This window comes from Dasypus novemcinctus, chromosome 27 (genome assembly GCF_030445035.2).
Source record: "Dasypus novemcinctus isolate mDasNov1 chromosome 27, mDasNov1.1.hap2, whole genome shotgun sequence".
Lineage (NCBI taxonomy): Eukaryota > Metazoa > Chordata > Mammalia > Cingulata > Dasypodidae > Dasypus > Dasypus novemcinctus.
Window position 1 is genome coordinate 19,918,940 of NC_080699.1, and position 23,925 is coordinate 19,942,864.

Here is a 23,925-nt window from a genome sequence, read left to right on the forward strand (position 1 = left end):
AAGTCCACATAAACAGCCTTAAATATTTCCTTTCTAAAGGTGCAAACAGCTCCGTTCCCTTCAGATACCCTGTCAGCACAATGAGGTTAATCCAGATATCCAGAAAACAGTTTGATTACCTCATGGCTAAATCTAAACAAGCATCATGTTTTTTCTACCTTTCTATCTTCCTTTTTTTGGAAAGAGTTCCCATTCCTGAGTAAAGGTTGTCAGAGGTCTAACAAACACTTCTTTCATAAGTGAGTGAATCAGGTCTGCAGTGTTGGTACAGCCGAGACATCTCCCACCAGGAATTAGTTCTTTCCTTGAAAAGCTAGGGAGGCAGTAGCTCTACCCCAGTTCTACACTGCTCTACAGCCAATGCACTTTCACAAGGCTCACTTTAAGCTCCCTATTTTAATTCAAGAAAGTTTTCCTTTCTACTATAATGCTGAGTTAGACTCTTATATATATCTCAGTTTTGCCTCCAAGTGTATGATGAAAAGAGAATAATCCAAAAATGTGCAGTGTTGACAATTATACTGCAAATGCTACTCACTATTCTGAACCCAAATGGAATTTTCACATATTAAACGCTCTTGCTCTCCTTTTAATTTCCCCCTTTATTTTCCAACCCACAAAACTAAATAAATAAAAATGAAATTAAAAAAAAATTAAAGCAAAGGCAGAAGAATTGACAATTGAGAACAATAAGTACTATAATAGGGAAAATATTCTAAATGGCATACCATAGGAGTTAAGCACTGTACTTTTACCCTCCGAAAATATGGAGGCAGTGGGTTCTCCCTACTCAGGTACAGGTAGGCTTCAACAGAAAAAGAGAAACTTGATCATACTTAAAACATCAGAAGCAGCATACAACCTTTAAATGATTAATTCAAATTTATAGTTTTTACCAGCAAAGAATTATATATCAAAGGACTAAGAGTCACTGACTCATATCAACCATGAGACTTAGACTAATTCAAGTTCTGTTAAGTGTAAAGTTATTTAATATATGATGGGAAAATAGTTTGCCTAAAAGCTCAGTCCTACTTCCTCATTAGCACAGTGAATAAAAATGTCCAACTTACTTCTTGTCCATACTTTACTGACTGGCCAGAAGGAAGCAGCTCAATGTCACCCTCCACCATGGCCCCTTCCAAACACTCGTCTAAGTTGCGATAACCGTTTACCTGAAGGGGATACTGGCCGAAGGTCTCATTGTTACAAAAGGGCTTTCCTAGGCAAAGAGACAGAGATTTTTTTTTTAATAGTCTTCACTACAGTGATCTATAAATGCTTTTCTGGCACCACAACGTATCTTCTTAAATTCAGTAGCTTCCTGAGAACTGGTTAGAAGTGCATTTTAGCCTATTTGGCAAGTTCTAACGAACCACCGGATCCAGGCATTGATTCAACAGCTACTATTATCACAGAACTGAGACAACTAGACACATAGGTCTCCTGTTCAAAGAACATCCCACCACCTATGAGTTAGTCTTGCCAACAAGTCTTACCCGAATCTGGTCAAACCTCTAGATTCAACTACGAATTTGTAAGAATAAAAATAAAGAGGAACACATTCAACTGTATCACGGGTACGCAAATAGCAAAATTCAGACTGTGGGAAGCACTACAGAACAAACAACCCAATTTCTCCAAAAAATATGTTTCACAGGAAAAACAATGGAGAGGGAGCCTATGGAATTTTTAAAGAGACTTAAAAGAAGACATATCAATCAATTATATTGTGGGAATTGCGTTTGGATCCCTATCAAAACAAACTATAAAATCTTTGTAAAATAAAATGGAAATATGAACACTGACTACATCTTTGATATTAAGAAATACTATATTTTTTGAGTGATAATGGTATTGCGTTATGTTTTTAAAAGAATATCGGGTAAGTGTAGACAGGGAATAGATGGGGAATGATTGGCCATGGCTAGAGGTTACAGGGTACACGAGGGTTTTTATACTGCTCTACTTATACGTATTAAAAATTCTCAAGATTAAAAAAAAATAAATGTGTGTCAAGCATGCAACTTAGACAAACTTCTACAGCAGACAAACATTTTTGGCAATCTACCTCAATAAAATCTTTTGAGATTAGCTACATATTGGGAAAACCAACACAGTGAAAACTGAGTAACATTACTATGTATCTGACATTAAGGGTAGATTTGGGCTGTGCAAATATTATACAATTTAATATAACAACTATGAGATAAAGATTTTCTCCATTTTAACAGATGAAGAGACTGAGGTTCCAAAAGTTCATATTAGTTTATCCACAATTACACAGATACTACAACAGAACCAATATTCAGATCAGTTTGTCTGCCTCTAAAGCCTTTTCATTATACTATCTGCCCAAAGGGCAAGTTTAACAATCACTGTATCCTAGACACAGTAATAAATATGCAGTCAGAAGTCATAGGTTCTAACATTCACAGCAAAGAATTTACCTTCACGAACCCCTTCAGTCAGGAAAGTACCATAGAATAGCTGCACCATTGGATTTTCAGATTTGTTTCTGGGATTGCTGCTTTTAAAAAAGAAGACAATTCTGTATCATTTGGATCAGACTTTCACTACACTAAACTCAACCATCATTCAAAAACAAAAATAGTATATTATATCAATTCCCAAACAGCCAAATATATTCTAAAATAAATATTGGATTAGTTCAGTCCAACCATTTATTGAATAAGTATATGTCCAGCCTTGTATTAAGTTCTGAAGACACAAAGACAATAAGGCATGACCCCAGGACTTTAGGAGCTTAAAGTCAATATGGGAGCCACACATGCGGACACACACAATTCATGTGTAAGCATACATTTAATATAGACATCTTTATCTAGTGACAGATGCATATTTGTATAGAAGCAGTATAAAGCTAAGAATAAACACACTTGTGGCAGTTTTGCAAGTAAATACAATTTTTCCCAATGGCATAACAGAAATGGAATGAAAATTACTTTGTTCTACAAACCCACCTTAAATTATTAACTATGTAAGCTGCTATTTTAGCTGTTTTATGATATACAATCCTGTTTTAAGATACACAATCCTTCTACAGTTAAAACAATTTAGAAAACCAATTTCTCAGCATCTATATTAGATGAGGGATACAAGTATTCTTTGCCATGAATTTCGGTTCTGTCAGTGACTCAAATAACAAAAACCTATCCTTTACACATTGTAAGTAGACTTCAAAAGTGGTCTCAGATTAAATTTCATATATCCATAGTATACCACCAGGTTCACATGTGCCATTAATTTGACCTAATACATTCTGCAGCACAAGCAATGATTTTTAACAAAGATAATGGTTATGGCTGTTTTAGTTCAAGAGTTACAGGTTAAGATGATTATCTGTATCATTAGAGGGGAAAACCAAAGCAATGGGAATAGCTCACTGGTTACTCCAAAGATTTGGTAAAAGCCAGCTATTTCTCCTCAAGAGCAGTAACTTTCCCCCATGGCAAAATTCTCCCTGGACCACTGTGAGTAGGAAGGATGGCACAAACAAATCCTCAACACTCACTTAACATTAACAGCTAGCTGGAATGCGTCCTCTAGCCAATCCAGGAGCTTGTGTGTGAATTCACTCACATCTTGCTATAAGAGAGGCACAAATCACAGAAGAGTTAGACCCAACAGTACACTTAGGGAAATGAAAATTTGCTCATCCCACCAATGGTAAGATTTTACTGCTATGAAGGGATTTCTTTTTCAGGGCCAAATATCATGAAGATAAAAGGGATACTGGAACCTAGCACTATCCACAAAACAGAAGGCAAGTTAGGTAACATTTGATTAAGCTGTGTCTAGAAGAAACTAGGAATTTCAGACACATCTATCGGTGGCAGAGGAAAACAAAACCTTCTAGTAAAGTCTTTTTAAAAAAAGCCCAAAGAAGAGACTAGTCCTCTAGAACAATGTAGAGATCTGAATGGTGAATAGAAACTTTTAAGAAAATGCTTTGAGAATTTTGTAGTAGGAGGTAGGGAAAGGAAATGAAGGTACTGATTTCTAGAAGAGGAAGATTGCTCAGAAAAGCTGCTAAACTCAGATTTAGACAGGTTTCTGTCCGGGCCATCCCAAAACAAAGGTGTCACAAAGGACTTTACTTTTCTCAGTGATCCTTTGCTATGATACATATTGGGATATTTTCCAACCTTTCTACTTTAACAGACCCTGTGTAATTCTATTCTTTCTACAGCTATTTCTTCTTCCCTTTAGAACTGCCAGCCCTCCCCGCACCTACTGGCCACACACACGTGCATACACACACACACACACACACACACATACACTCTCCCCCTCTGTCTCTACCACCTGTTCCTTAGGCATTAGAAAAAGGCAGCAACAGAAAGCCATGGTGCTGCTTAGTCATGTTCAGTGCTTACACAATTGAAATAAAGCAATGTCACAGAAATATTAACAAGGCATGATCTGCAATCTCTGCAGAATTTCAGGGAAAATTAACAGAACAAGGCTTCTTCTGTACCTGCTGTTCTTCAGATGATCGGAAGGCTCCCTTTAAGAGATCCAGGGCTGCTGAAGGGTCTACAAATTTGCGATTTGATCCCATCATCAGAGCAAACAGATACTGAAGCTCTTGCATAAACACAATATTTCTCTTTTCCTATGGAAAACACAGTCACGTGTACTCTTACAGCATCTTATTGGAAAATTGAAACTATAAAGAGAAATTTGTCAATGATCACTCCCTAATCTCCATTTACCAAGATCTGGGTTAGAGTCAAGTCTCAAACTACGTTATGGGGACTCTGAAAAGGTCTACTTAAGGACATTACTCTAAACTGAAGAATACCTATGTGGAAGCCAAAAGGATAATATTGTCAGAAAAGCAAATACATTCATCTTCTGGTGCTGCTGCCCTCCTCCCTCTTTGAAAAATCCACTTCCACGGTGAAATCCTGGGAAGGGCTAGGTTCCTGGCAGGAGGCCATGTCCTTTGACAAGAACAGCCTAAAGTCCCTTCTAAGAAGGTCCTGTCCTCTCCACCACATCCGTTGGGCTGAACAGTCAAGGGCACCATCAACAGAACAGGTGTTTCTGAGTCTCCAGAACCAGAGAAAGAAAAGCTGAAGTTGTCAAGGTAACTTACCACACTTTCTTTAAGGCCATTTCTATTTTATTCCATCTTAACTATATTTTTGTAAACCCTTATTTCTTGTCAGAAAGAAGGAAAACACCATTTAGAAATGAAAACAAGTACTGGCACAAGCCAAAGAATTTCAGTTACTATCTTTAGCCAAAAATTTAAAAGCCTTTAGAGAAAGGATCAAAACAACAGTGAAGAAAATCCTTAACAGTAACTTACTGTGTGACTTCGACAAGTTTCAAGTACGTTTTGTGGCAGACTATAGCTGAGAACAAGTCTTCGAAATTCAGGCAATTGAAAGAGAGACTGAAAGAAAGAAATGGATTTGTAGCCTTTCTTTCAAAACAGCAGCAACAAAAAAAACATTTCTTTCACCTTAACATATGTATAACTGCCAACCTGGCAATTTTACTATTATTTCAAAGGAAATCATCACGGCAATGCATAGAAAGGTAGCTGAAAGAAAGTTAATTCTTTTAGGAAAAAAACTAGAAATCACCTAATGACTAACAAAAGAAATAGATGGAAAAAACCAAACAACAAAAACTCCAATATATTCATACAACAGAATATTATGTAGTCATTGAAATAATATGAAGAAAAAAATTTTTTTGAAAAAAATTTAAATATACTATGCAGCAGTGAAAACAAATGCATGAGAGCCACATGTATCAATATCAATGTGAATAAATCACAGAAATATAGCTTGATTGAAAAAAAAACATGCAGAAGAATATATTGTTTACATGAAGTCTAGTAATATACAAAATAATACTATATATTGTTTAGGGATACTCTGTATGGTTGTTATCTGTTGAGGAGGGATGATGTGACTGCGGACACGGTTTCATTCAAAAGTCCAGGATTTGCAACATTTATTTGTTAACTAGGTTAACAAATAATACAAAATAGTATTTACTATTTTCCATAGTCTTTGTCTTAAATATTACATTTAAATAAATTTTTAAAGGCAGATATTTCTAGCTGGCAGGATTGGGAAGAAGAGATTCTTTTTATTGTTTGTAAATTATACATTTCCCTACAATTACCTTTATTTTCTAAGTTAATAAAAATAAAGGGAAACGGACTTGGCCCAGTAGTTAGGGCGTCCATCTACCACATGGGAGGTCCGCGGTTCAAACCCCGGGCCTCCTTGACCCGTGTGGAGCTGGCCCATATGCAGTGCTGATGTGCGCAAGGAGCGCCCTGCCACGCAGGGGTGTCCCCCGCGTATGGGAGCCCAATGCGCAAGGAGTGCGCCCCACAAGGAGAGCCGCCCAGCGCGAAAGAAAGACCAGCCTGCCCAGGAATGGCGCCGCCCACACTTCCCGTGCCACTGACGACAACAGAAGCGGACAAAGAAACAAGACGCAGCAAATAGACACAGCGAACAGACAACCGAGGGAGGGAAGGGAATTAAATAAATAAATAAATCTTTTAAAAAAATAAAATCCCTTGTATGAATGTAGCTCTTCATCCCAACGTACTTCTCAAATAAAAAACCCTCAAGTCCACAAGCTAGAACTCTTGAAGCAAAATGCTGGGTAGAAAACAGGCCAAACTTTGTAATCAGAATTAAATAAAATACTTTATTGATATCTAAAAAACTCCCAGGTTTACCTTCTAATATGAAAAAAAAAAAAAAGAATCAAAATGATCCTATCTGGCCAGAACCCACATGCTAACCTCTCCCTTGTTCTATCGCTGGCCCTGATGGGATTCAAACTAATGAGGTGAGTCTATACTGGGGCTGGGAATTTAAACCAGGCCAGGCTATCACTAAAGTTTTATCTACTTAGCTTTCTACTCAGCCCATTCTCTTTTTGCCTCCCCTATCTACCAAGCATACCTCCAATCCTTCCAGTTTCCAGCTCTACTCCACTGACTACCCCACTAATATTTACCAAAATTTGTGCTTCACCAAGTGAAAAATGGCTTTACATTTTCAATTCCTTCCCTTTACTCTTTACCTTCTCCAAAATCTGGACATTATGACATTATTCTTAAAAACCAAAAAGGTGCAGGCTAGTATTTTATTTCTCAACCCATTATCTACTTGAGTCTTTCTCCATCATCTGCTTCTTCTGTGTTCTCTGTATCACTTAATTACAACCTCCTCCTCCAGTCAATCCCTAGGTTTTAGAACTTTTGAATAATCTTTGAATTCTTTCTCTTTCTTGAAGGTTGATATTCAACAAATAAGTCCCTTGAACTCTGCCGTCTGGGGTGTTATTTATAACCACCTCCTCCCTATGGGGCCTCCTCAATTGCTCTAATCCAACTCCCACCCCTGTTCACCTGCATTACTGCAACAAAACCTCTCCCCGAACCCACCTGCACACAGATCCTTCTTAGCTACCTTTCTAATTGGACCAAATTAAAGCCCCAATTCCCTGAAGACTATCATTTGGTAATAGTTCCCACTATTGCAAGTCCTGCCATACTTCTAGGATGCCGATTAGTCAACATTTAATCCACACGGACATCCTGGAGGCTCTGCCTTCAAAATATGTCAAGAATCCAACCACTTCTCTACTCCCACTGCTACCACCGTGGTGCAAGACACCATCATCTCGCACACGTCTACTGCAACAGCCTCCTTTATACATCTCTACATATGTAGCCTTGTCCCCTTCCATTCTGTTCTCATAGTAGCCAGAGAGAGCCTTTTAGAACATTGGTCAAAGTTTGTCACGCCTCTGATCCTAAGCCTCAATGACTCCCCAAAGCACTCAGAATAAAGACAAGTTACCTCTCCAACCTTGTCTCCCATGACTCTCCTTTGCATTTGAGCTCCTTGATGTTCCTTGAACACATCAAGGCCACTGCCACCATCAGCATGTTGCTCGAAGGTACCCTCTACCTGGAATGCTCTTCCCCTGAGAGCCACATGGCTCCCTCTCTCACTGCCTGCACTTCTGGGATTTGTACAAATCTTATCACTTTCTTGAGGCTAACCAAACATCACATTAATATTGCAACCTGCTCCTGCGGCAAGTAATTCCAATATCCTTTACCCTGCTCTTTTTTCTGTCGGATAACAATCTGACATGCTATGTTAATTAATCAATTAACTAATCAGCATCTTTATTGTTCAGTTATAGTCTAGTCTCCCAAGAGTTTACATTCCACAGCACAGGGTTCTTTGTTTTGTTCTATACCTCAAGGGTCTAGAAGATTGCTAGACATATGGGAGATGCCCAATAAACGCACGTTGTATGTATGTTGTCCTGGATAACTACTTCAAACTTTCACGCCTTTAAAATCTTACTCTGTCAGTTCTCATCTATATCTGTCTCAGGAGGAGACAGCTTATTTCATGGAGGAATAAAAATAAACCTATTAGGGAAGCGGACTTGGCCCAGCAGTTAGGGCATCCGTCTACCACATGGGAGGTCCAAGGTTCAAACCCTGGGCCTCCTTGACCCGTGTGGAGCTGGCCCACGCACAGTGCTGATGCGCACAAGGAGTGCCATGCCACGCAGGGGTGTCCCCTGCGTAGGGGAGCCCCACGCACAAGGAGCATGCCCCATAAGGAGAGCCATCCAGCGCCAAAGAAAGTGCAGCCTGCCCAGGAATGGCGCTGCACACACAGAGAGTTGATACAGAAGATGATGCAACAAAAAGAAACACAGATTCCCGTGCCGCTGACAACAACAGAAGTGGACAAGGACAACGACGCAGCAAATAAGACACAGAGAACAGACAACCAGGGCGTGGGGGGAAGGGGAAAGAAATAAACAAATCTTTAAAAAGTAAAAATATAACCCTATTAGAAATGATTTTAACTTTAATTTGCAGCCATCATTTCCTCCTCCTACCTTCTCCTCCTCTATTTAAGGCTACTCCCTCCACACGTGCTCCATTCCATATCCAGTTCTCAGGCTTTCTGACAAACCTTACTCGGTGATCCCCTCTATCTGATGGCTCTTTCAAAATCTCTCAGAGTAAAGATCAAGGGGGATGTGGACCCAGGAACGGTTCTTTTTTCATTCCCTGTTTTTAGACAGGAAAGAGTTCATGCCTAAAACCCCTAATTCCACATTATCTCCCTATATTCTGTTTTCAACACAGATGCCAAAGATCCTTTTAAAATGGTAGGATCATGACACATTCCTGCTCCAAACTTTCTAATACTTTTTATCTCGAATACAAATAAAATTCCAAATCCTCACCATGACCCCCACATCCCCCATCCTACCTCTACTACCTCTTTGAGCTCACTGCTTTCTATTCTCTCTGTGAATACTCAGTTTTAGTCACTCTGGCCTTCTTGACATTTCTCAAACACATCAAGAAGCTCCTGAACCTAGGCTTTTTAGATGCTGTTCCCTCTATCTGGAATGTTCTTTATGCGAATATACAGCTCATTCCCTTGCCTACTTCAGGGTTCTGCTCCAATGCCCATCTCATCAGAAAGGTCACCCCTGACCACACCCTCCATGAATAGATAGACCATCTCTAGCCCCACCCCACCCCTCTTTTCCTAATTCAATTGTTTTTATGGCACTTATCATAACCGAATACATATACTTTGTTTACTATCTGTTCCACTCTTCTCAAAGTAAACCACATGAGAAGAGGGGCTTTGTTTTATTTTCTGCTGTTTCCCCAGAGCCTTAAACAATAATAAGCTATGAATTAATGAACTGTATGTGGTGGGTAAGAAAAAGGGAGGATGATTCCATTTTTTTATGTGAACAACTAGTTAGACACCATACACATGATGGAGAAGACTGCAGGGGAAGGAAATGAGCGTTGCAGTATGGACATGTTCAGTTTAAGATGTCTAGGAGATACTTCCCAGTTAATACCCTAAGTGAATTCATCCACTCCTTTAGCTTTATTACTATCTAAATGCCTAAAAGTGAACTGAAATCCCACTCTTACCACACACCCATATTATTCCTCCTCCAGTGTCAAATGGTACGTACCATCATCTACCTGGTTACTCGAGCTGGAAATCTTACATCTTTCTTGACTCTCTTGCATATATCCTATATCCAATAGTTCACCAAATCCTGCTGATTTGATCCCCTAAATATCTGTAGAATGTGCTCACTTTCCTCATTCCATGACTTCTGCCGTTTCTCTACTCCAGGCCACCATTATCTGCTACATGGATATCTAAGAGGCCTCCCAGCAACTGGTTTGTCCTTATTCACTCTTGCTCTACTATAATACAGTATTCACTAAATGCTGATCTAAAATACCTATTTAACATATTCACAACCAGAGAATTTTTTTAGACATCAAAGCATCCAATCCAAAATACAAGAAAGCAACCAAAATACAAAATACAATGCCATGAGAACCCCCTTCCAGTTTTATATATGTTTCCATTTTTGAAAAGCTATGTTTCTCGCATTTCAGTTTGTTAAACTATAAAACTACTTCCAGAAGGTACAGTTATCTCTTAAGAGTATCATACCTGAATAACAGCACTAAACCAACATGTATTGCCAACATTTTTCAGCCCAACTGGCCATCCATCAACTCTCCTCCAGTCATTGGGATTGGGATTTTCCCCCCAGACTTCGCAGCGTTTTCTCTTTGAGCGTTTAGTTTCTGCAGAGGTCACTTCATGCATCCTATGTTGTGCCAGCATATCACAATATCAAAATAAAGAAAACAGGTAAACAATAACATTGGGAATGTTGGTAATCTTTCTTAGACAATCATAAACTATTTATTGGGTGATCATTTCTATACAGTAATTACAAGAGTATAATATATAACAGAAATTACTACTTATGAGGTCCATGATTGGTACTGAGTTGAGCCTTAAGACTACATTAAAAGTTTGAGATCTCAACAGAGCTATATCTCAAAGCATACGATTGAAAGGGTCAGAGAGGCACTGCTAGATATAAGATTCTTCAAATTGCCCAGCACAGAAAACCCAGCCCTCTGTTTTCCTGAAAGAAACAACTCAGCAGTGTAAAGGGAATGAACATATCCAGAAAAACAACAAATCCCCATTTGAATGGGATGTCTGCGAATAATACCAGACAAACAGTGAATTATTACCAATTCAAAAAATACATCCCCTGGTCACTTCTGAGGGAGGGTAGTTGAGTGATAACTTTCATTTTTAAACACCCAACAAGATAACCCTCAAAATTTGGAAAGGGAATATATATTCATCAGGTATTGGACTAGGATTTTTTTTTTGCCCCTAGTTCCTATGAACTACAAAATCTTGCAGCTTCCACACAAAAGACCAGAGCTATGATAAAATCCTTGTCATATGTGGCTGTTTCAAAAGTGACCCAAAGACTAAGGAAACTAATTTACATTCTCATTTTCTCCTAAAGATGCTTTGCAGACTTGTTCCTGAGCAACATTCCCAGGGCTATTATTGCCTCTGACCTATACGCTAATGCAGGGAGTGAAGATCACACGTTAAATCAACAACCTGTTAAGATCTCTTCCATCAGCTTGTATTTTGGGGGACTCCAGGAGACTCAGAGCAATGGCAGCCTGAAGATCATCTTTGTTATCATGAGTAAGGTCTATTACTTCTGTAAGACAAATAGAAATGTGATTAGCCTATACACCAGAAACATTGCCTTTCTGTTTGCAGTGTAGGGAAAAAAGGCAAAGACTTTTACAAAACCAGATAAACTCCTTAGCTCTCACTACAAGGGCTCATCTGTGTAACAACTTTATTATTCTATGCTAGAATCAAATAAATAATGTATAGCTACATTGTAACTTTAGACCAGCCAATGGTTCAGAAATAACAAGCTACTAAAATGCATGAACCAAATACCACCTTCTGCAGTCTAATTCTACAAAGTCGGAAATATTTCCCATACCTGTAGGTTAAATAGCCTCTCTTCATTCATCATCATGAAACATCACTCATTCAACATCAACCATTCAAGGAACAGATATTTTCAATCTCACACAAACTATTCCAGAGAAAACAGGCCATATTTCCTCAACTCATTTTACAAAGTCAGTAAAATGCCTTGGTATTTCCCAAACCAGTCAAGATAGGGAAAAAAAGGAAAACAGTAGAAGGAAAAATGACAAATTCACACATGATCACAGGTGCAAGAATCGTAAATAAAGTACTAGAGATGGAATCCAATAATGTGTAAAAAAGGATTATATATTCAGATCAGGATGAGTTTATTGTAGAAATGAAAAACTACATTAACCTTAGAAAATAGACCAACAAAATTCACTGTATTAACAGATTAAAGAAAAAAAACAAACACCTCAGAAGATACAGAAAAAGTATTTGATAACATTAAACTTCCATTCAGAATAAAAACTCTAAGCCATCGCTAAACAGAAAAGAATATTCTTAGGCTGAGGAGAAGTATCTAGAAAAAGCTCACAGGAAACATTATTCCTAGTGGAGAAAGGTTAAATACGTTTCCTTTAAAACCAGGATACTAAGAAAAGATGTCTTCTGTCACTGTTTTATTCACCATAATTCTGGATAGTTCTAGCCAGGGCAATAAGACAATAAAAGAACTGAAAAACAAGGATCAGAAAATAAACAAAGCTGTCATAACTCACAGATAATGATCAACTGTGTGGGAATCTCAAGATAATCTAAAGAAGGTAAATATAATTAATTTAAGAGGTGATTAGAGAAAAGATCAATATGTAAAATTAAGTGAATAGCTACACATGAGCAACAAAGAGTATTTACACTGAAAATTTAAAAAGCACAGACCCACAAAAGTACAGTAATCAAGACTGTATACTACTGGTGTATGGACATATAGATCAATGGAAGACAATTCAGAGTCCAGGAATAAGCCCATACATCTATGGCCAATTAATTTTCGTTATTAGTGCCAAGTCCACTCATTGCGGGAAAGAGTATCATTTAAATAAATGGTGCTAGGAAAGCCTGATATCCACATGGAAAAGAAAAAACTGAACCCATACCTCACACCATATACAAAGATTAACTCAACATGGATCTACCATCTAAATATAAGAGCTAAAACCATAGAACTCTTAGAAGGAAACAGAGGTAAATAAATCTTTATAATTTTGGATTTGGCAATGGAAAAAAGAATATCACCAAGAAAGTGAAAAGACAGCCCAGAGAATGGGAGAAAATTTTTGAAAACCATAAATCTGACACAGGACTTGAATCCAGAATATTTAAAGAACTCTTACAACTCAATAAAAAGATATAGAACCGATTGAAAATGGGCAAAGGATCTGAATAGACATTATTTAAAAGAAGATACATAAATGGCCAATAAGCACATGAAAAAAGGCTCAACATGACTAGCCATTAGGAAAATGCAAATCAAAACCACAATGAGAAATACCACTATACATCTACAGGAATGGCTAGACTGAAAAAGACAAATAATAATAACTGTTGCTAAGAATGTAGAGAAACTGAAACCCTTATACATTGCTAGTGGAAATATAAAATGCCACAGCCACCTCAATCCAACTGAAAGTTGTTTATAATAAATTCACTTTAGACCCAAAGACACAAATAGGTTCAAAAGTCAAAGAATGGAAAAAAAAATATTCCATGAAAATAGTAACCAAAAAAGACCTGGGGTAACTATCTCAATAATGGACAAAATAGAGTTTAAGTCAAAAACTGTTACAAGAAATAACGAAGGATACTATATATTAATAAAAGGGTCAATCAACCAAGAAGAAATAAACATTTATGCACTAACCACAGTGCCGCAAAATGCACGAGGCAAACGGTGACAAAACTGAAGGGAGAAATCGATATCTCTACAATAATAATTGGAGACGTGAATATACCATTTTCATTGATGGATAGAACTTCTAAACAGAAGATCAATTAGAAAATGGAGAACTTGAACAATATAATAAATTAACTGGACCTAACAGATACATACACAATACTGCACCCCAAAACTGCAAGTTACACTTTCTTCTAGAGTGCACATGAATCATTCTCCTCAATAGACAACATGTTAGATCAAAAAACAAATCTTGGTAGCAAAGGCAGTGCTCAGAGGGAAATTTATAGCTCTAAATGCTTACATTAAAAAAGAGCTCAAATCAAACTTCACAACTGGAGAACTAGAAAAAGAGCCAATTAGCCCAAAGTGAGAAGAAAGGAAACAAGAAAAATTAGAGCAGAGATAAATGAAATAAATGATAAAAAAACAATAAAATATCAATGAAACCAAAATCTAGTTCTTTGAAAAGATCAATAAAATCAACAAATCTTTAGCTAGACTGACAATGAAAAGGAGAGAAGATGCAAATAACTACAATCAGGAATGAAAGGGGGACACTACTACCAATCAGACATAAAAAAATATTATAAAAGAATACTATGAACAATTGTATACCAAATAATTAGATATATCTAGGTGAAATGGACAAATTCCTAAAAGCATATAAACAATCTACACTGACTCAAGAAAAAATAGAAGATCTCAAAACCAAAAACAAGTAGAGATTGAATCACTAATCATAAACCTCCCAACAAAGAAAAGTTCAGGACCAGATGGCTTCATTGGTGAATTTTACCAAACATTTTGAGAAGAATAACACCAATTCTGTTCAAGCTCTTCAAATAAATTAAAGAGGAGGGAACAGTTTCCCACTCATTCTATGAGGTCAGCATAACCCTAATACTAAAGCCAGATAAAGACAACACAAGAAGATTACAGACCAATATCCCTCATGAATATAGATGCAAAAATCCTCAACAAAATACTAGCAGACTGAATCCAACAGCACAGTAAAAGAATTACATACCATGATCAAGTGAGATTTATCCTAGGCATGCCAAGTGTGGGTCAACATAAGAAAATCATTTAATGTAATATACCACATTAACAGAAAAACAACAAAAAACCTACCACTTGATCATTTCAAAGAACACAGAAGAGGCATTTGACAAAATTCAGCACCTCTTCCTGATAAAAACACTCAGAAAGCTAGTAGCATAACAAATATCCTTAACATAATAAAGGGGATATATGAAAAACTCACAGCTAACACCACACTCATTAGTGAAAGTCTGAAAGCCTACCTATAACAGTTTGATATTATTTATGAATTCCAAAGAGATATGAATTATGTTTGTAAACTGGTCTGTTCCTCTGGGTGTGATACCTTTTGATTGTATTAGATTCAGCTGGGATGTCTTTGATTAAATTATATTAAGATTAGAACTTTGCTTCAATCAAGTCAGTAGGGTGTAACTCAGGTTAAGTCCGGCCCCCTTGTTGGGCTGATATAAATGGGCACTTGCTCAAGAAGACACACAGAAGAAGGTACAGGAAGAAAGCTCCATAGACACAGCAGAGGAGTTAACTTTGATCCTGTGGCCTTGGGAAGAGAGATGAGCCATTTGCCTGATAGTTTGTAGTTGAAGAGAACAGAGCATGTGAGCTAAGGAAGCCCAGAAAGAAATAAACTTTATACCAGCCCACAGCTGAGACTGGAAGAAGCTGGATTGATGGAGGATGAAGGAAGGAGACCATCTTACTGTAACACTGACTTGGGTGAGAAAGTACTTCTTATGGTACCTTGAATTGGGCTCTTTATGGCCTTGTAAACTGTAAGCTTTTTTTATAAATACTCTTTATAAAAACCAACAGATTTCTGGTACTTTTAGTCAGCACCCATCTTAGCTAACTAATATACTACCCCTAAGATCATGAACAAGACAAGGATGCCCACTATCACCACTGTTATTCAACACTGTACTGGGAGTTCTAGCCAGAGCAATTAGGCAATAAAGAGAAATAAAAGGCAACCAAACAGGAAAGGAAGAAGTAAAATTCTCCTTATTTGCAGATGACATTATCCTACACACAGACAATCCCAATGAAGCTACTAGAACTAATGAATGAATTCAGCAAAGTGGTGGGGTGCAAAAGCAACATGCAAAAATCAGCATTGTTATGGGAATTCTATACTTCTGCATGATTGTTCTGTAAAAGTTCATAACCTCTATAATAAAAATATATTTAAAAAAATAATAGGGTGTAACATATGTTTCACAACAATGCAAGGTGTTGGTGGAGGGGCGACGTATGGGACCCCTGTATGATGTTATGCATGTTTATACATTCACAACTTTTACTATACATTTACTGATTATGTATGTTCATGTATGAATGATATACTTCAATAAAAAAATATATTTAAAAAAATCAATGTTGTTCCTATACACTAGTACTGAACTACCTGGAAGAGGAAAACAAGAAAATAATTCCATTTACAATAGCAACTAAAGGAATCAAAGATATTGCAGGGACAGATGCAGGGCTTTACATATCCTGCCTTAACCCACTGAATGGACTGGGAGAGAGTGTAAACTACAACTTCAACTATAATCCATAATGTGTCGTGGTGTTCCAAAATGTATTCATCAAATGCAATGAATGTACCACACTAATCAAAGAAACTGTTGATGTGGGAGGAATGGGGCATGTGGGGAATGGAGTATACGGGAGCCTGTTCTATTTTTTAATGTAACCTTTTGTGTGATCTACGTATCTTTAAAATATATATTATAAAGCAGTGAAAAGAAATAAACTTCAGCTATACATACACACACACACAAAAAGAAAAAGAAAAAGAAAAAAAAATAAAGGAATTAAATGTCTAGGAATAAATTTAACCAAGGATGTAAAGGACATGTACATAGATAACTACAAAACATTGCTGAAAGAAATTAAGGAAGACCTAAATAAATGGAAGGACATTCCACATTCATGTCAATTCTATCCAAAGTGATACACAGATTCAATGTAATTCCAATTCCAACAGACTTCTTTGCAGAAAGAGAAAAGCCAATCATCAATTTTATATGGACAGGTAAGTGGCCCTGAATAGCTAAAACCATCTTAAAAAAAGAGAACCATCACTTCGTGATTTTAAAACTTATTACAAAGCTACAGTAATCAAAACGGCATGGTACTGGCTCAGTACAGACGTTATAGATCAATGGATTTGAATTAAGAGTTCAGAAATAGATGATCACACTTTTAGCCAAATGATCTTAGACAAGTCCACTCAATGGGGAAAGAATAGTCCCTTCAGCAAATGGTGATGGAAGAACTAGGAAGCCATAACAAAAGAATGAAGGTACACCCTTGCCACACACCATATGCAAAAATCAATTAAAAATGGACCAAAGACCTAAATACAAGGAAAAAACTTAAAAATTCTTAGGAGAAAACAAAGGGAAACATTTTCAGGACCTTATATTAGATAACAATTTCTTAGACTTTACACCAAAGGTATGAACAACAAAAGAAAAAATAAATAAATGGAACTTCATCAAAGGATGTCATCAGGGAAGTAAAAAAACAACCTAGAGAATGGGAGAAAATATTTAGAAAACATTTATCTGATAAGGCTTTAATATCCAGAATATAAAAAGAACTTCTACAACTCAACATCAAAAAGACAAACAACCCAAAAACTTGAATAGGCATTTCTCCAAAAATATACAAATGTCTAAAAGCACATGAAAAGATGCTCAACATAATTAACAAACAGGGAAATGCATATCAAAACCACAATGAAATTGTATTTCATACCCACTAGATTGGCTACCATTAAAAAAAAAGAAAGAAAAGTAAAATAGCAAGTGTTGGAGAAGATGTGAAGAAACAGGAATACTCATCCATTGTTGGTGGGGATATATTAATAAGATGGCGCAGCTGCTGTGGAAAAACAGTCTGGCAGTTCCTCATTAAGTTAATTATAGAATTACCATATGACCTAGCAATCCTCTTTTAGTTATATATCCAAAAGAACTGAAAGCAGGGACTTGAACAGATATTTGCACACTGATGTTCACAGCAGCATTACTCCCAATTGCCAAAAGGTAGAAGCAACCAAAGTGTCCATCAACAGATTAATGGATAAGCAAAATGTGGTTGATATGTACAATGGAATATTTTTCAGCCATAAAAAGGAATACATGCAACATGGATGAATCTTGAAGAATTCATGTTGCGTGAAATAAGCCAAACACAAAAGGACAAATACTGTACAATGTCACTTATGAAATAAGTAAAATTGTATTTTCATAGTCAGAAACTAGGATGCAGGTTACCAGAGGCCAGGTGGGGAAGGGGAACAGGAGCTAATGGGTAAAGGCACAGAGTTTCTGATTGGGGTGATGGAAAAATTTTGGCAATGGATGATGGTGATGTAGGCACAACTCTGTGTATTAATTAATGCCACTGAATTGTATATATACATTACCATACACATACATAAACCCATAGAACTGTATAACATAAACAGTGAACGGAATGTAAACAGTGGACTAAATTTAACAGCATAATTAGAATATTGTGTCATCAACTCTAACAAAGGTATTACACTAATACAAAATGTTAATAGGGAACACTGTGTGTGTATGTGAGAAGGGGATATATGGAAAGTCTGTGCTTTACACATGGTTTCTCTATAAACCTACTTCAGCTCTGATTAAAAAAACTACAAAATAAGGTATAGCCATTTTGGAAAACAAACTGGTACTTCCTTTAAAAGGATGTGTAACACAGCGAATGGACACAGAGAGCAGACAACTGGGAGGAGGGGAGAGAAATAAACAAGAAATCTTAAAAAAAATAAAATAAAATAAAAAGATGTGTAAGACACACAGTCACGGCTCAGAGAACTTAATAATATAAAGCTGCCAAATATCCCTGAATTTATGTTTAGATTCAATGTAATCCCAATAAAATTCCAACAGGAATTATATAGAGAGAACTTGACAAGCTGTGTTTTAAGCTCATAAAGAACAAAATGCCAAAAATAACTAAGATACTCATGAAGATGGGCAATGAGGAAAGATAAACATCACCAGAGAGCAAGACATCATAAAATTATAATAAATAACAGCAATAAAACAAAATGAAAAGTATGAAAATCTGATATAACAGAGCTGACACTGAAGATCAGTGGGAAAGGACAGCCTTTTCAATAAACGGGTTCTAGGATAACTGGGTAGCTGTATGTGGAAATAATTTAATTGTACCTTTATCTTAGGCCAGACTAAAAAAGTACATTAATCTCAGATGAATTAAAATTTAAATGTAAAAGGGGGGGAAGCGGATTTGGCTCAACTGACAGAGCGTCTGCCTATCATATGGGAGGTCCAGGGTTCAAACCCAGGGCCTCCTGACTCATGTGATGAGCTGGCCCACGCACAGGGCCGATGCGCACAAGGAGTGCTGTGCCATGCAGGGGTGTCCCCCACATGGGGAGCCCCATGTGCAAGGAGTGTGCCCTGCAAGGAGAGCTGCCCTGTGCGAAGAGTGCAGCCTGCCCAGGAGTGGCACTGCACACATGGAAAGCTGATGCAGCAAGATGACACAACAAAAAGAGACACAGATTCCAGGTGCTGCTGACAAGAATGTAGGGGGACACAGAAGAACACACAGCGAATGGACAAAGAGAGCAGACAATGGGGATGGGGGGAAAGGGGAGAGAAATAAAAAATAAATCTTAAAAAAAATTAAATGTGAAAGGGCGAAACAATACGATTTTAGAAGACAATGTAAGAGAATATCCTTATGACTTCAGGGTACAGAAGGAGTTCTTAAACAAAAAGCACAAACCATAAGGAAAAGATTTGATAAATTAAACTGCAGTAAAATTTAGCTCTTCAGTTCATCACCATAGGGTAAAAACACAAGTCACCCACATGCAGAAGAGCTCTGTAACACATAAATCCAAAAACAAGGATTACTATCAAGAATATATAAGATGCCCTTACCATTCAATAAGAAAAAGGCAAACAATAAATGGAAAATTTGGCAGAAGATACAGAGGAAAACACAAAAAGCCAAAGATGAAAAGATTCTCAATCTTATTACTAATTAGAAAAAGTCAAATTAAAAACAAGATACCATTTCATATCATAAAGATGAGCAACAATTTTACACTTTTTTTTTTAAGATTTATTTTTTATTTATTTCTCTCCCCTTCCCTGTCCCGCCCCGCTCAGTTGTCTGTTCTGTGTCCATTCACTGTGTGTGTGTTCTTCTGTGTCTGCTTGTATTCTTGTCAGCGGTACTGGGGAACCTGTGTCTCTTTTTGTTGCGTCATCTTGCTCTATCAGGTCTCTGTGAGTGCGGTGCCATTCCTGGCAGGCTGCACTTTTTTCACCCTGGGTGGCTCTCCTTAAGGGGCACACTCCGTGCACATGGGGCTCTCCTATGAGGGGGACACCCCGGCATGGCACGGCACTCCTTGTGCGCATCAGCACTGCATGTGGGCCAGCTTATCACACAGGTCAGGAGGCCCTGGGTTTGAACCTTGGACCTCCCATGTGATAGGCGGATGCTCTATCGGTTGGGCTAAATCTGCTTCCCAATTTTACAATCTGATACAAGTTTTAGAGCAACGGTTACTTTAAATCCTGTTAGTGGGAGTATAAACAGGTAAAAAATCATTTGGGAATTTATTGTCATACTTATAACGCTGATGATAAGCATATCCTGAAACCCACCAATTACACTGCTATATATACATTAAAGAAACTCTTACACACTTGCACAAAGACACATGAACCAAAACAACTCACAGTAGCCTTGTTTATAAGAGCAAAGAATTGGAAACAAGCCTAAAGTCAGTCAACAAATAGATAAATTGTATATTCATACCATGGAATACTACACATCAGTAAAAATAAACGAATTCCAGCTACAGCCTTCACCCTGGATGAGTCTCAAAAAGAAAAATATGGATTGAAAAAAGTCACAATGCACACCAGACATATGAAGAATATTTGTAACATTATTCAAAATAGCACAGACCTGCAAAGAGTCTAAATGTCTAGTAACACCATGGGACCATCTGATGGCTCCCTCCTCCTAGAGAAACCTTCTCCACCTGGTGTCCAGAGTACCACTCCTTGTTTTCTTCTGACCTCCCCAGACCTCTCAACATGGGGAGTGCCCAGAGTTTAGTCGTTGCGTCACTGAGTATTTTCCTTTTATCTACAGCCACTCCCTTGCAGAGTTCATCCAACCTCAGGGTTTTAAATACCATTTATAGGCTTATGATCCCAAGTTTATTTATTTCTAGTCCAGATCTCTCCCCTGAACTTGGTACTCCACTTTTTTTTTTCCTTTTTGTCAGAGGTACCAGGTATTGAACCCAGGACCTCGTACATGCAAGGCAGGTACTGAGCCACTGAGCTACACCTGTTCCACTATATGCTTTTTTTTTCCCCCCACTGACTTTTTGACATTTCCTGTGGGATGTCTAACCAACACCTCAAATTTAGAATTGTCAAAACTGATCACTTCCTTTTCCACCCAAAATACACTCCACCTGTAATTACGTTTATCTCATTTAACTCCATCCTTTCAGCTGCATAGGCCAAAAAACTTGGAATCACCTTTAACTCCTCTCTCTCTCAATCTTTCTCTGTCCTGCAAGCAAATCTTATTGCCTTAAAACTACTGTATGTCCAGAATCCAACTGTCTCCCCCTCTGCCACTACATTTGCCTAAATCACCATCATCTGCAATAGCCCTCGGCCTTGTCCTGGGCTGTCTGTCTGCTTGGACCTAAGCCCCTCACTACCCTCCCCAACATTCTGTTCTCAGCACAGCAGCCCCAGTGATCATGAGAAAATATGGAAGCCATTTTCTCTGATTCCTTTGCTTGAAACTCTCCAGCACTCCCATCTAACTCAGAGAGAGCCAAGCACTTAGGAAGGCTGTGCACGTTCCACCTGCCATTCCCTCTACGGCCTCATTTCTTACCAGGCTCCTCACTCACTGAGCGTCAGTTCGTGCTCGCGGCAGTGCCAGGAGCAGGCTAAGGTCTACTCCAACCTCAGGGCCTCACATAGTTTACTCCTTCCTTCACCTCTTCACTTTCTCAAAAGGCCCATACTGCTTACAATCCATTTCCAGCACCTCTTTTTTCTTTTTTTAATTTATTTTTTTTGGGGGGGCGGGGTAGGTAAGGGAATAAAGAGTTTATTCTAGGTTCCTGGCTATGTTGCATAAAAGAATTTAAGGACACACCATCGAGTAGGCGAGAGAATAAAATGTTTATTAAGAAACAAAGGGGCACACAATTTGAAGACACAGATTGCAGGCATGCTGCAGGGTGAGATGCGCTAAGCACACCTTTTTTCATTTCCTCCTTTGTTTCTCTACATGGTACTTTTCATGTTCTAACATGCTGTAAAATTTATTAAATACTAGCCGATTTCCACCCACTAAAAATAAGCACATGAAGGCAGGAATTTTTCTCTCTCCGTCATTACTCTATCTCTAGTATCTGAGAGTGTCGAGACAAAGTAGGTGCTCATGGAATGGGTGCTCAAGAATGAATGAATGAAACCATTTAAGTACATAGAACTGTCCCTGATAGAAGGTAATGGCTTAGTGATTACCTATTATTACCTTATTGCCAAAGTGTTGATGTGCCCAGTAGGGAACTCACACACACTCATCTCTTTTTTTCTGCAAGTTCAGAGCAGGAACAAGCAAGATATACTTACTTGCTAAAACTTCTTTGCTGGCAGGACTCTCCTCTACCTCTGATGGTTCTGTAGCAACAGGGTCTTGATTGGGCTCCTTAACTTTCTCATCAGTGAGAAGGCTGACTGCCTGGGTGATGTCACCATTACTGGCCTAAGGGAGGGAAAAAAAAAAAACCCAGAAATTTCAAAAGCAAAACATGACAGAATTTAAAATAAGCAGTGATTAGAGTTTTTTGGTTAAAAATTCTTATTACCATGGTGGCAAGTAAGCATAGTTAAAATTCTAGGATAGGAGGTAGAATAACAATAGTTTGGTGGAGGACAGTAAATCTAACATGCTTGAAGAGTACATCAAGCACCTAGCTACACGAAGGAAGGTGCCACGCTCTGATTGCCCCTAGGGTGCAAACAGCAATGAAACCTTGCTTGACAACAGTTCTGACTGCGCTCTGCTCTCACAAAACAGACAAAGCACAATGAGTCAAAAAGGAGGTTGGCAACAAGCACAAAGATTCTGAATGAAGTCAGTCTCTACAGTAAAAGCATCAAGCAGTTATCATATTCTGTAGTAATGACCATAATTCTATAGTTTTAAATTTTCTAGTATAAAAATTTCTAACATATACTACAGTAAAGAGAATGTATTATTGAACCTCCACGTGTCCGTCATCCAGCTTCAGTAATTATCAAGTCATGGCCAGTGTTGTTTCATTTATACCACTATCCTTTCCCCAGATATTCTGAGGCAAAGTCTAAGAAAATTAACTTTTCATCAGTCAACATTTCAGAATGTGTCTTTTAAAAAATATATAACCCACAATGCTATTATCACATCTAAAGAGTAACAATTTTTTAATATAAAATAACCAGTTCAAACTTCACTGATTCAAAAATATTTTTAAGTTTATTGGTTTGAACCAGGTTCCATATAAGGTCTAGACAATGCAATAGGCTGACAGGTCTCTTAAAATTCTTTTCACCCTGGGAAACGGACTTTGGCCCAGTGGTTAGGGCGTCCGTCTACCACATGGGAGGTCCGCGGTTCAAACCCCGGGCCTCCTGGACCCGTGTGGAGCTGGCCATGAGCAGCGCTGATGCGCGCAAGGAGTGCCTTGCCACGCAAGGGTGTCCCCCGCGTGGGGGAGCCCCACGCGCAAGGAGTGCGCCCGTGAGGAAAGCCGCCCAGCGTGAAAGAAAGAGCAGCCTGCCCAGGAATGGCGCCGCCCACACTTCCCGGGCCGCTGACGACAACAGAAGCGGACAAAGAAACAAGACGCAGCAAACAGACACCAAGAACAGACAACCAGGGGAGGGGGGGAAATTAAATAAAAATAAA

General features: G+C 38.1%; 1 protein-coding gene across 8 annotated transcripts in view; it reads right to left on the minus strand.

Moving 5' to 3' along the window:
- Window positions 1-23,925, minus strand: part of USP28 (ubiquitin specific peptidase 28) — a 70,520-nt gene that overhangs the window by 26,053 nt on the left and 20,542 nt on the right. For 4 of the 8 annotated variants that reach the window (XM_058289396.2, XM_058289397.2, XM_023591010.3 and 1 more), the window contains 8 exons: window positions 22,608-22,740; window positions 11,541-11,646; window positions 10,554-10,713; window positions 5,342-5,428; window positions 4,502-4,639; window positions 3,536-3,609; window positions 2,451-2,527; window positions 1,074-1,222 (listed from right to left, as the gene is read on the minus strand). In XM_058289396.2, coding sequence (XP_058145379.1) covers window positions 1,074-1,222; window positions 2,451-2,527; window positions 3,536-3,609; window positions 4,502-4,639; window positions 5,342-5,428; window positions 10,554-10,713; window positions 11,541-11,646; window positions 22,608-22,740 — 924 coding nt within the window. Of the gene's footprint in view, window positions 1-1,073; window positions 1,223-2,450; window positions 2,531-3,535; window positions 3,610-4,501; window positions 4,640-5,341; window positions 5,429-10,553; window positions 10,714-11,540; window positions 11,647-22,607; window positions 22,741-23,925 lie in introns of all 8 variants that reach the window. The other 4 variants (XM_023591009.2, XM_058289395.1, XM_023591007.2 and 1 more) reach the window with 1 other exon arrangement.